This window comes from Myripristis murdjan, chromosome 7, assembly GCF_902150065.1.
Source record: "Myripristis murdjan chromosome 7, fMyrMur1.1, whole genome shotgun sequence".
Lineage (NCBI taxonomy): Eukaryota > Metazoa > Chordata > Actinopteri > Holocentriformes > Holocentridae > Myripristis > Myripristis murdjan.
Window position 1 is genome coordinate 29,130,284 of NC_043986.1, and position 14,680 is coordinate 29,144,963.

Genomic DNA, 14,680 nt, shown 5'->3' on the forward strand with positions numbered 1-14,680 from the left:
CTGAGCCTCACCCATTATAGACTTCATATCTGATTGCATGCTCTGTTTTAATCAGCTTGTGAGTGTGTGTGTATGTGTGTGCGCTTGTGAAATGTGTGTTAGCGGGTAGCCGTGCGCATGGACCCTGAAGTATCTAATTTGGCACTCTCAGACTGGCTTATCACATTATAATCAGAGAGAATTGTGAACATGGCAGAAATATATCCTCAGAGACATGCTGATGTTTACCGGAGGTTTGTGCAGGGGAAAAAAAAGAAAAGAAAGATACGTAAAATGAACATACTTGAGAAAAAGTCCCAGTATACCTTACTACTTTGTGTTCATTTAGCAAATGGTTGATAATAGCATCTTAATAGCAAGAGCCACATTTACCAGCCAACACTGGCATACTGTATGAAAGCAGGGAACCATTAAGGTCTGGTGAAAATAAAGAATGTAAAAAAACAGAGTGAATTTATACACTAGTGGCTGTAAATAATCAAATTGAGAAATGCGTTTGGTGGTTAATATCTTAAATATATCCAAGGTATACTGCAAAGCGAGGCCAGTTATACTTTCAACAATAAACTTTATTTCTATAGCACCTTTTAAACCAGAGCTACAAGCTGCTTCTCAGAATCCATGCAACATTCACTCAGTGGCCACTTTATCAGGTCCACCTGCACGATCTAATCCAATCCAATATAACTGTTGTGTCATAAAGTTTCCTTCCCTGCTGCCTATAATGCTCAGCTTTTCTTTTTGTCACAGTAACAGAGGTGTTCATTCACTTCTATGTTTGGCACTGAGCTCACAGTTTGTGCTGCTGTTTTACTGAGAGGTGTTTCCAATGTTCTGTCCCCCTCATGTATGTAGATTGGAAGGACAAAAAAAAAAAAAAAAATAGAAACACCTCTCAGTATAATGTAGTCCAGTACAAGACCTCTACACACTAAAACATCAATATTAAACATAGAATTAAACTGACACCTTCTCCACAATGTCAGCAAAAACTGAACATTATAAACTTTCTGAAAATGTAGAATTTATGGCAGAGCTGTTGCATTGAACTGCATTACCTTGTACAAGTGGTCCTGATAAACATCATATACAGAAAACAGAATAAAAACAGGGATTTCAAGAAGTGGTCAAACAAGAAGTGGTCAAACATAAACGAAACTACATAAACATATTAAAAGAAAATCTATTTATCTATCGATCTATCTATCCAGATATACATGTAGATTTAGATGTAGATATATAGATATATACATATACACACATTAAAAAAATATTTTAAAACAACTGAATATAATAATAATAATAATAATAATAATAATAATAAAAAATCCACAAATGCTAGTCTGTATGGGTTTTCAAAAGCTTTTTAAACTGAGGCACTGACTCAGCTGATCTGAAAGTGAAGGGGAGAGTTTGTTCCACAGCGTTGGAGCTAAAACCGTAAAAGCATGGTCCCCCTTTGTTTAAAGGCTGGACCGTGGAACTTTTAACAACATTTGAGTCTGTGATCTGCGAGGTCTCGGTGAAGAATAAAGGATTAAGAGTTCTGAAATGTAAGGGGGAGCCAGACCATGTCGTGATTTAAAAGTAATCAATAGAATCTTAAATTGAATTGGGAGCCAGTGTAGTTGAGCCAGGACTGGGGTAATGTGTTCCCTGCATTGAATATTTGTCAGAAGTCTTGCTGCTGCATTTTGCATTGCTTCGTAAATTTCTAATTTTGCCTTATGCATCGGGAACTTTTAGACTCAAGTGAAAGAAAAAGAAAAGTGGAATCAGCATTTGCCTTGTCAGCGAGTAAGGTCCCATTATGTGTAAAATGTAGACTCAACCATCAAATCATGTCGTTAATTTGTGTTTTGTGACAGCTGGTTGAGTCTTAACAGTCCTCACCTAAATCAGCCTCAGCAAATTTTGATTATTGAAGCTTTAACATGATTCATCACCTGTTATTGCTTGTCTTGAGTAGCAATCTCGAGTATGACGGCAGATGGGTTGAAGAAATGACTAATAAAGATTATACATTCATTAAAGTGGAGGGAAAAACATCTGTTATAATGCATATGCATTACAAAGATAGAAAGAAACGCTATAATTATGTTTAAAATTAAGGAAGTAAGTCTTATTTGTTTTCTGTGAGGCAATCATTTGTCCAATGTCTTTTTCGCTTTTTAAATGCTTTTGCTATTTGTCAGACTTTGCTCTGTGCAGTGAAATGGAAACTAAACAGGATAATTCCTTCTTGGATAATTAACTGTCAGTCTACACACAGACACACACACAGACACACACACACACACACACACACACACACACACACACACACACACACACACACACACACACACACACACACACACACACACACACACACAGAGAGCGTACACAGACTCTTCAGTCCAGTTTATCAATCTATCATCCTCATATCCAGCTTCCAGAGAGGGAAGAGTGGAAATGGGTTAATAACTGTGCTTTCTTTCACTCTGTCTATTTCTCTCTCTCTCACACTCACTATTTCTCCCATCTCCTCCTTTCTGTATCACCCTTTTTTTTCGATCCACCAACTGTCTCCCATTCTCTCCATTTGTATCTCTCGTCTCATTTCTCTTACTGCTCTGTCCTTCAGCCCATGAGAAATTTCAATTTCAGCTGCAAAATTGAGTGGCTGTACGCACACATGCACACATGTGTACACACACACACATGCACAAACATACACTCACAACAAGGCATGTAGCTAGAAATAACATCTATTTGTCATTATTGGAGTCTGACAAGGCTGTGGGAGCACTGATACAGTCACACTCTCTGTCCATTACCACTGAACCACACTGTGGATGGGCCTATTTCAGACACATAATGGCTCGGTGTGAAAGGTCGACAAGAGAGGCGACATGTGGCACTGAGGAAGTCAAGCCAGTGATTGTTTTACATGGTGAGGCGGCGAAATGAACAGTTGCAAATCCCTGCCCTGATTCTTCGACCTATGATCCCTCAGTAATGGCCTTCTGTTCATTCTTAAATCGAAATGTGAGATTAAAGGAGACCAGACCTTCGGCTTGTTTAAATCACTTGAGATTAAGGGCTGTGTTTTTACCTCTGCCAAGGAGGTGAAACCGTCCACTCCTCTGTCCTTCTGTCAGTTTGCACATAACTTGGTGGGGAGGCTGGTCATGAGCCAGCTAAGAACGGATTCACTTTTTGGCCCAACTGGCCTCGAGGGGTAGTGGTGCTTAGCGGCGCTTCACATAAACAGGGCCGTAGTTTCCAAACACATCCATGTAATATCACAAAAACTGGCAGGAAGGTTGGTCATGGGTCACTTGGTGATACTGACCAACTTTCCACGCCTCACCCAACCACAACCCTAAACTTAACCAAGTGGGTAAATATTGCCCACAGCTCTGGTGGGATTCATAATAGCATGAAACCTGGTGGGACAGTTGCTCATGGTTCAAGGTGTCACTGACCAACCCTCCAGGCTGATTGGGGAAAAAGGGGCATGTATTACTATGACAGCTCTGCAGAAAGGGGGTGTGACTTAGCACAAACAGGGCTGTAACTTCCAGCTGCGACCTTCTTGTTCCTTCTTATTTTATCAATTAATTTTTGTTTGTTTTGTTTTGTTTTTTGATGACTTGCTGGGAGTTTGGCTGCACCTAACTGGGAGGAGAAAGGGAGTAGGGTGTTTGTCAGACACAATCAAGCAGCGCAGCACAAGTTTGGTGTCAATACTCACCAGGAGTTGAGTTTGCATTGCCCATCTAGTCAAACCAGATCAAAGTGCATCACACCATTGAATAAGCATTATCACCATTGCAACCAGCCTCACAGAGTATGGGTAGGTAGGTCCCTCTTGCACCTTTTAGTGGGTGAGAAAGCTGCTATCATCCATTCCCATTATCAGTCTGTCTTAACCAGTCAAATGGAACCCTGGAGCCAAGCACACCATGACAGTGTTGTGTAAGGAGGTGGTTGGGGTGGTAGATGGCCCTCACTGACTTTCGCTCCAGATCAAGTCCTGACTCAAGCAAAAGCTGTGTTTGTTTGTCACGTTAAGTCTCCTAACCTCAGACATGATGACAAACCCTATCCTGACCTTAATCATGACCTTTTGCTAACCTTAACAACAGTAGCAGACTCAGGCTGTTGGAAGGGCACGGCCCAAAAACTAAAAAAAAAAAGGCACCTGCTGCATGACAGGCAGTCCCACCAGTGCAAACAGCTATGATGCATCATGTATGACTAAATAGTCTTCATCCGTGATTAAGATTAATATTGTTATTAGGTGATGCAGATTAAAAGTAAAATGCTGAGAAAATACATAGGGTATACACCCATTGTAAGGGCACTTGTCTTCTAGCAGCACATCACATTTTCTCCACTGGAGGCTCATCCATTCAGAAACTTCCACCAGTCCACCAGTGCTTAACAATGACGATGAACCCTTTCCTAACCTTAACCATGACCTTTCTCTAACCTTAACCAAGTAGCTACTAGAGGGTGCAGTGGGGACCTACTCATCCACACTCTGTGGGGGTGAGTATGACTGATAACATCCATTCAGTGATGTGATAATGGCTGAAGCAGGAGGTGCATGGTGCATGGTGCAAGGTGGAGTTATTTCACCAAGCAATGCATATATGATCACATCTTATTAAAATGTATGCCAGTCCTCTCTGTGGTCTGGCCCAACTTAGAGTAAGTCCCTCAATTACATACTTTACTTTTCATTGTAACTGCATGTGCACGTGACTGTGGTGTGAATGATCACAGACACGAATATGCATCATGACCCACAGAGTGGGGGGATGTCCTCTATAAGTGTCAGACACTGGCTGTCATTTGATTGGCTGTGCCTGACACCAGCCCCTACCACACCCACTGATAATGTATTCCACCTAATCCCACCCGGTTTCCAACTGTCACCATGTCCTGTGCACCCATATAACTTCCACCCCCTCATCCCATCATCCTTCACCCTAACCAGGGGTCCTTATTGTTGTCACCGCTGTTCTCTTCTCTCTTGGCTTGTATAACCTTGTTTGTGTTTCGACATTCTGTTTTCATTTGGCCTGATTTTTAGGAACGTCTGAGCTTCTCTTTCAAAAAATATATATCACAAAAAATGCATCTGAAAAATTAAAGGACTCAAAAAATTTCCAAGAATTGTGTCTCATGGTGCTTTCTAAAGAGATGCAAATTATTAGCACTCTTTGCAGATTCAAGAGCCCAGATATCTCACTATAGACTGACAGTTTTTTATTATGTTTTACTAGTTGACCATTGGTGCAAGAACCCATTGTTTTATCAGTTGGTGCGATTAATATTCCATTATACAGGATCTCCTGTAACTATCATGTGTGCTATTTAGGAGGAATTCTGGCCCTATTGGGGATGCAGAGGTGGGTGAAAGGTACAGAGATAGGAATTATGCTTTGGCACACAATCATAAATTCAGACAGGAAGGTGTTTCCTGTTACAAGTTGAAGTGTTTGAGTTTCTAGAGCAGAAAGAGCCTATACTGCTTTGAAAGTGCACAATAAGTCAAAGATTGTTGTTCTCAGCACAAAACAGCTAACCTTACCAACTCCCTGGAGTCTAGCATTACTTCCCCTCTTATCTCCAAGGATGCACATGCATTATGGATAGGAGATGATGAGGGTGAGCAAGCTGTTGTCAAAACAGGAGACAAGATTAGTAATGATTTATTTATGAACAATTTCATATCCACTGCTATGAATTCCTGCAAGAATCTCCCTGAAGTTATGTCTTCTCACCTGGCCAAAATGCTCAAAGTTCACCATTTCAATTTGACAATGGAAATGCATCTTGCAAACCTTTTTTTTTTTTTTTTTTTTTTTTTTTTTCAATAAATAAATAGGGGATATGGGAAAGCACGAGAGATGATGCCATGAGAAGACAACAGAGGGAGATAAATGGTTTGTGCAGGGTCCTAAACAGTTGTTACAGTTTTAACTTTAAATTAATTACCAACACTCCTTGTTCCTGCTGAATTGGAACTTCAGAAAGTCCTTTCATAAATTTTGCACATATATGTGTCTAAGTCAGCTTGACAGCAATTAAAGAAATAAATCAGTAAGCAGGCAAAAAAGCAAGTAAGTAAGCAAATATGCAAATCAATACAGAGCAAACATAAGAACATAAACGAGTGTACATGCATACACCATATTATGTATTATTATGACATGATGCTTGCCAGCCAGGTAAATAAAATAAACTAAATGAGGAATAGGTTAATGAAAAAGTAATTAAGTAATCAATCAAATAAATGAATGGATGAGTAAACATCCAATCCAATAGATAGATAGATAGATAGATAGATAGATAGATAGATAGATAGAAAAACAAAACTGAAAAAGTTTTTGAAAAAGCATTTGTCGTTGGGCGGTGGGTGGGAAGAAACGCAGGGTGAGAGAGAGAGAGAGAGAGAGAGAGAGAGAGAGAGAGAGAGAGAGAGAGAGAGAGAGCACCGTGTCGTTGCCGCTGCTGCTGCTGCGCTCCTCCGGTTGGCTGCGCTCTCCTCCTCCTCCTCTCGGCGCCGGACAGACACCGGGAGCGCACCGTGAACACATGAAGGATGAATGAACTTTAAATTTGCCTCACAACTTTGCCGTCTCTCTCTCTCCCAGTCCCTTTTTGGGGCGAAAGCACAGAAGACCGACAATGGATTTATTACTGCAGCCACCGTCCAGTTGTGTATGACCACATTTTTGGGGATTTCACTGATTGCTTTTTTTTGTGTGTGTTTGTGTGTGTGGATGCTCATTAGCGTCGTGAGTCGAGATGATGGCATCAATCGGGGAATTTGATCCTCTCAACACCAGAGTCCCTGCAACTAAAATAGAAGTTACCGTGTCGTGCCGGTAAGGTCAAAGCCTCAGCGTGATATCGATCCATGATATGAAATGTATTAAACCCAGCAGACCGGGGATTAAAACACTTGAACTCAGTTTACCCTGCTCTTCATTTGATGAATAAGACTGGAACACCTTTTAAAACAGACAAATCTCTATGACTGCTAATTCATGGGTACATCAGTGCAAGTAGACTCTAATTGATGTCAGTTACATGAGGATAGGATCTTTTATTTATTTATTTATTTATTTATTTGTTTATTTTTTTTGTGAAGAAAGGGAAAGGCATAAATTGATGCTTTACTGAGAACAGAATTGATTTTGGTCATTATGTGGTGCTGATGGTCATATGGTTTACTCTTTCACTGATCAGGGCCAAACGCACACGCAATTTTGCTACCTACAAATTAAAAAATAAGTGTGTTCATTGGGAATCAATACGTAAACAGTGGGAGAGAAAAGCACCAGAAAAGATGAAGAAGAGGAAAAAGAAAAGAGTTGAGGCTTTCATCACTGCAAATTGCCCTTTTTCCATCCGTTTTCATCTAGACAGGTGTGTCAGAGAGGAGCTTGTGTGATTCTCTCATGATTATCATCAGGTGGGTGCGTGTCTGTGTGTGCTTGTGGTGTGTGCCTTCTCTCTGTCTCTCTCTTTCTCTCTCTGTCTCACACACACACACGCACACACTCAGGCAGACCCCCAAGTCCCATCCATGACCTCCTCATTCCCAATGCCCTTGACTCTCCCAGTCAGATGTACGGTGAATCCCATCAGCTGATTAAAAACCCTACAGACTTCCTCGCTCTCGTGATTTCGCAGCTCATGCCCATCATGTGTGTATTCCTTGTCACTGGATCTGTTTTTAGAGGATTCATCAATTTCCAGTGTGGCTGAACAGTGTGTGTCTGTGACAGCCTGACAGAACAGGTTAAATACACCTGACTAGACTGCTGATGACAGGTCATAAGCGCTGAGTATTAACATGACTATTAACCATCAGCATGACTATTTACCTGTCATGGCAGGTTAATACGCATGACAAGTGTTTGACTCAACCTGTGGAAACACAGTCAGTGAATCACAGTTGCACTAATCCTCATAGCTTCAACTGCCTTGTTAATAATATAGATATTATAGCAAGGAATTAAGCAGCAACATCAATGTCAAATTGCTCATGCAAACTGGACAGTGATTGATCTATTCTATTCTATTCTATTCTATTCTTCATGCTCATTCTTTTTTCTGTTTGCTGTTTCCCGGCTGGCTGCCAAGCTGCCTTAGTTGACTCACAGTTTGATTAACCAACTGACTAGCTGACTGACTCCCAACTTACAAGTCTACTGTGCCAGCTGCGGATTGCATTGAATGAACTCAAGAGAAAAGGGTTACGTCATGGTTCAACACTGTGATGTCTTCAGAATAATTTGGGGACCCGTTTTAATCCCCAGACAAAGGCTCAACTCAGTGTTTTAGAAATCCTTAAAAGAATGGAAACACAAAAACAGATGCAAATGTAATTCAAGAAATGTTTGTGACTTAAAAACTTTGTCTCGAAACTGAAGAGGCAAGTTTTTTTTTTTTTTTTCACCTCTGTTGTCATCTGTTTTGCAGGAGTCTACTGGATGTGGACACATTCTCCAAGTCTGATCCTGGTATGTATGAGCTGCTTGTTGCCTATGCACCAAATCTATAAGCACTAAAATGCTGATAGTGATAATAACATGTCCTATCATGCTCCTTATTTTGCCACTGCTAGGGACACTTTACAGAGCAAAAATTTTATGTGCAACAATTCAAACATTTTCCAAGAAGCATAAAAAGAAACACATTGGCTTTTTTTGGGGGAAAAAAAGACAAACAAAATTGACATAGTTTAATAAATGATAAGTCTGGCAATCTTGCTGATTTTGCACCCCAACACCTCAAGCAATATCTGCTGTCAGGAATCATTTTTTTCCCCAAAATTACATAGTGAAAATTTGTTCCTTTTGTGTGAGTATGATTTTCTGGACAGCAGTGCTAGCAGTTCCTCTTTGCAGCACAGAAGCAGGGAGACTTAAAGAAAGGTGTTCTTTTCCCCTCTGGCTTTTGCATTGGTAAACAGCCAAGAAGGTCAGAGCTATCAATGGGTGACAACAGTGTGTTGATAAAATACAAGGGTGAGTGGTGGTGGGGGAGAATAAAGAATAAGGAAAGAGCTAAGGAGGGACTGAAAAGTCAAGGTTGAAGAAAGGGCAAGTAGGCAGTTTGGCTAAAGGTACAGGATGGGGGCAGTAGAGAGAGGGCAGGGGACGGAATGAAGATGATGAGGAGGCAAGGAGGAGGATGCTGTTGCCACACTGTGACTGCTGAGCCCCAACACGGTCTTCTCTCCACTGTCTCACATGCTTTATGGCATCTTAAGTCTGAATGGACACTGGCAGAGGGGCACGTGCAAGGCAGAGACACTAGCTAAGTGTCCATGCATAGAGTGTCCTGGCTTTGAGTCATGCTCCAGCTCTCTCCAGCTCTAAGGTCTATTCAGGTCAAAGCACTACACTGACTTTTGGAGTTAGTGTTATCAATCTTGCAGCAGTATGTGACAAGAGGACTGACACCGAAATCATCTCTATGTCCCCGGTAGATACCTCTGTCTGATGCAGAGGCTGTCCTAACACTTAGCACACAGTATGGGACAATAGGCGACAATAGACATTATCCAAAGTATGAATAAAGACTGTTTAGTAATCCAGACTTGGTACTATTTTCATGGTTTGCAGGCTTATAGCTTCTAAAAACAAATTTTTTTAAGTTTGACATTACTGAAGTCCACTCTCAGCACAAATACTTGTTTGTTTTTGTTTGTTTGTTTGTTTGGTTTTCTATTTTGCCAGTCTGCTAAATATCATTAGAATTAATTATCCATCCAGCATTAGAGGTGTTGCAATTTCTCACTCTCTCATTTTTAGCATTATTCCAGTTCAGGGCCGGATCATCAGACCATGGGGCCCTGGGGAACAAACTTAAAATGCACCCCCTTCTTCTACACTCACACTGAATGAAATGAAATTAAATAGGCTTTGTGCATTTGTCAATAACTCAGAAAACATCCCCTAAATGAAAATGAAAATGAGGAGACTGGCTCTCTATTCCCTCTTCCTACTATGCATGGAAAATGAACAACTGAAACTTAACTTGAACTTTATTAACTGTTCTTGGCTAAAGTCCTAAAACAGCTCCTACCTGACTACATTTTCTATACATATAAATTCAAGTATTGCCACTTCATTATAAGTAAAATGATGCTTGACTGAATGAAGAACACCTGTGGAGCAGGTATTAACCTAACTTAATCCAAGAAATTTAGATATCCATGTCTGTGATGAGACAATTCTTTAATATTTTTGCCTTTATTCTTCATTCAGTGGTACACCTAGATTTAGCTCACATGCTGATAGAATGCTCCAGATTTTAAGAAATGATGAAACAAACAAAGTGTTGTGGAAATTCAATAAATCATGAGACTCGATTGTCTTTTGTGTTAATTTGTTTGAGATCAGTATGTCTCCTTTAAGATTTAGCCGTAGCCACAAAATAAACAGACAATGCCTCTGGTGACTGGGGCCCCCTGGTGGTCTTGGGACTCTGGGCCCTTTGCAGCACATCCCTGGCCAGTAATTGAACCACTGTGCTTTTTGCCTGCAATTTTTTTTTTTTTTTTTTTTTTTAACATTCTATATGCTGAAGCATTGGCACAGACACCTGAGACAGTCCCAGAAATTGCAAAGCTGATTTTTGCAATGCCAAAATACATCAACAACACTATGTGAATGTTTGGCAAAAGCAAAACTGAACACAGTAAGATGAGAATAACCAACCAGACGTCTTAACCAGGTTTCTCATATTATCAGAGGATGAGCTTAACAGGTTATTCCAACCCAGTTACGATATTCACATGCATCGCCAGAAAACCAGGCAACCAAATTTAGTACATCATTTTCTTTGCTTCTAAGCATAATGAGTGATGATGCCTCTATACAAATGAATGCTCAGAATTTAATGGGGACACGGGTGATGTAAAACCAAGGTCACAATCACAGAGTTTCAGTGCCGAGTGCTGTGATTCAGACATGTGCTGAGCTGTGTGTATTGTGCACATCATTAGAGGTTTCCATATAATCTGAATAAACCTGTCCATGGGGGTTTTCAGGAGTTGGCCAGCATTCCTTCAGTTGGCAGACATGTTTATGTTTGCAGCTGCTGCCTGCTGTTTAACCTCTTCAACTCCGATGCTGCCACACGTGGGCTTATTTCTGCTGTGCAGCCGAGCTTTGTTCAAGTACACAGAACTTTAGTCTAAATTCTGGTGGAGATCTCAAGGTCTCCAATGATACCAAATATGTCCCGATGAATCACAGGGAAATATGTGTAAAATAATTCACAAGACATCTGTATATTTTCTATTTGATGTCATGCTGCATCTTGAATATGAATATTTGAGTTTGAATATTTCACTCAATAGAAGCGTGATGACACTGTTGCGCAATATGGAATAAATGCTTTTTCTAATCTTGGAGCCACATTGGGGTTTGAATTTATTTATGGAAGTCAGTACTCTGCATTGGATATCTTGCAGGAAAGTTACATGGGAGCGACTGAAATGCCGTGGCAGCAAGACAGCAGTTTATGACAGGAAGGGGATAATCAACGCTGCTGGCAGCACAGAGGAGAGGAGATTGACCCATTCAATCACTGGAACATTCTTTTTCCACTTGTAAATGGCTTAATCATATTACTCTCATCATCAGCGCTATGGCAAGAGTTAGATTGCTGTTTGTATGTACAGTAAACATAATCATTGCAAAGGGGAACTTAACTGCTGTTTTCCCCACTGTATGTTGAAGACTGGTTGGGGGTGGGGCAAATTTATACAGTCGAGTTAAAAGAGTCTGTTTGTGTAATAGAGTTGAAGGTTGAAACTCTCTTTGTTGGTGGTAATTCAATGTTCGGGCTCATTGAGGACTAATGAGTAGCCCTCAGTCGGTGGCTCAGCCAGATATCACGCAGACATGCAGGGGACTGGATGACTCACTCTGAGGAGGATTTTAACTCACGCCGTCATGCAAGATATTGATGGTACAAACTTAATCGCAGTCTATATGCACTGGGATAGTTGGGACTAAGAAGAAAAAATATAATAGCAGCGTGCACTTAAGCTTCTCACCCTTGTATTTTCCCATCCACGCAGTGTATTGTTTGATTATTGGAGAACTACAGCTCTGTTTAAGGACCAAGCACTGAAGATGCTACCACCCTAATGTTTTTGTGTTTCTTCTTCTTCTTCGTCTTCTTCTGCTGCTATTGCTGCCGCCGCTGCTTTTTCAGGGTTCACCCTCTCTCTGTGCATTATTATTATATATATATATATATTTTTTTTTTTATTATTTTGCAGACTGAGGCATATTCCAAACACACAGAACTAATTGTGTGTCCACTGACCCATGCCTCCAGTGCCACCATCTGGTCCAACTTTCAGTTTTTCATTGGCTTACATCTTTGCCCCTGCATGACCTGTAGAGTCAGGAATGGTCTCATGTGATGCAGAAGCTCATGCTTTGCTCTTTTTATCAAAAACTTACTTGTGCAAACTTCATAATTCAGGAATTTCCAAACACTGCAAGTTAAAAACAGCAAAATTCTTCTGTCTAACAGTTTCAAAGGATGTAATGCTCGAGATATAGCATCACTAGCATCACTTCATACGGTCTGATTCACCTCAAACTTGATGATGAAACTTTCGTGGCAACTGGTCATAGAGGGGCACTATACCAGAAAATGCCTTTGAAACATTAAGAAATTGGGAATGAAAGCTGCAAATCAACATGAAATTTCATCAGTATATAATCCCGAGTAGAACATCCACCAAATACTTTACACCAAATGAACTCGAGTGGATCATCAAACTGGAAAATAGAAAAACCACACATTTCTCAGGCCGTTTGATATGTTTCACTTCATTTTCATTTTCTGCTGCTGATCTGGGCCCGGGGCACAGTGGTAGCAGGCTCAGCACAGATAGTCCTATCTCCAGCCACGTCCCCCAGCTTTTTCTTAGGAATCCCGAGGCATCCCCAGGCCAGCCGGGATACATAATCCCCCCAGCATGTCCTGGATCTGCCCTGGGGTCTCCTCCCAGTTGGTCATGCCTGGAACACCTCCATAGAGAGGCACCCAGGAGGCATCCTAACTAGATGCCCAAACCACCTCAACTGGCCCTTTTCAATGTGCTGGAGCAGCGGCTCTACTCTGAGCTCCATTTCATATAGTGACACCGAACTATGGCTATTGCTTTTTTAATTGCTTTTTTTGTCTTTTGTCGAGAATCAGAATCAGCTTTAATGGTGCTTAGGCATACAAGGGATTTGATTCTGAATTACAGTAGCTTTTATATATCACATAGTGTAATTGGCAAAAAAAAAAAAAATGAGATAAACAAGAATAATAGATAATAGAATACTGGAAGGCAGAACAAGTACATGCAGTTTATGTTATCAGCGATCTTGACTATAGACCCCAGGTATAAAGGTGATATTCTGGTTGTCTGATTTTGATGTCACTTCACATCAAGCATAATTTGTTTATGACAATAGAGAGTTATCTTAGAAATTTGAAATCTGCAAAACCAGGACACCACTAGCCAGCAGACATGACTGTCATGCTTTAGAATTGCACATAAATAGAGAGTCCATGAAAAGAGGTGGTCAGTGTGGACCTTCAGACACCAGACCCGAGATCAGTTCCTGCTTCCAGCAAGATCTTTAATGTGTGACTGTGACTGTGTTCGGTTTCTGTTTTTATTGCCTAAATCTAACCTTTCCCTAACCATAACCAAGTGTTTTTTTTTATGGCCAAACCTAACCATGTGACACTGATATGTGATAAAACGAGAAATGCCAATGCACCTCATCCTGAAGCTGAAGGGTGCCGTTGGTGTCGGTATTAGATGCGAAAGGGGTGTGACCAAGCTGTGGTGTTTGATGACGTGGGAATGAGAATGTGTTGCTTATTGACACCAAAGTTGGTATGGCAGCTTTTGTTGACTGTGGATGTGCAAGTCAGCCCAGTGGGGGCACTATATCGTAGTCAAACATCCTTAGTGCTTGGACGCTTTAATCACTGTTTGCTGATCTATTTTGTGTTTGGCTGCTATGATGTTAGCTGTGTCACTTTTACATATTTGTCTCCGTTGTCAACAACTCTGAGAGCTAACATCTGGTTACTTCTTACTCACTAATGATTTTACCAAATTGTAGTACGTTATGCATAATAACACTGTATGAGAAATTGGTAGAATCCAGAGGCATTGATTCAATAAACCAGTGATTCTACATCTAATATAACTTTTAACTCAGACTGAAGCCTACCTACATATCAATAACTCTTTTGAGGACAAGTGGAGCAGTAACTGGTGACTTATAAAGTATTACTTTTAGATCAAAGTGATAAATTATTAGACCATGACCCCAGATGCAAACTTGGAACATTTGTCCTGAATGCTTTCCTGATGTGATTATTTTCATGTTAAATGTGGCTTCCAAATAGACACCTGGCAACCTTTCTCTCCATTCTAAGGACAATTTTGAATAATTTTGAATAATTTTGTATAGAAACCTATAGTGGAATCCCTTGAGAGTAGTAGAGGCAGTAAACCAGCTGACCCATGTGTTTCCATGGCAGGACAAGGATTAGTCTGGTTGTTGTGGAGAAAAGAGAGAAGTGTCTAAATAAACAGAGCCAAATGCCAGAGTGATTCATGTTGGAT

The 14,680-nt window shown here is 40.6% G+C and overlaps 1 protein-coding gene across 3 annotated transcripts in view; it reads left to right on the forward strand.

The window, feature by feature from the left end:
- The first annotated feature begins 6,586 nt into the window (after positions 1-6,586).
- LOC115362332 (copine-9-like) overlaps positions 6,587-14,680 on the forward strand; it is a 72,341-nt gene continuing 64,247 nt past the window's right edge. For all 3 annotated transcript variants that reach the window (XM_030056218.1, XM_030056220.1, XM_030056219.1), the window contains exons 1-2: positions 6,587-6,887; positions 8,491-8,531. In XM_030056218.1, coding sequence (XP_029912078.1) covers positions 6,808-6,887; positions 8,491-8,531 — 121 coding nt within the window. In that variant the 5' untranslated portion in view covers positions 6,587-6,807. The remainder of the gene's footprint in view (positions 6,888-8,490; positions 8,532-14,680) is intronic.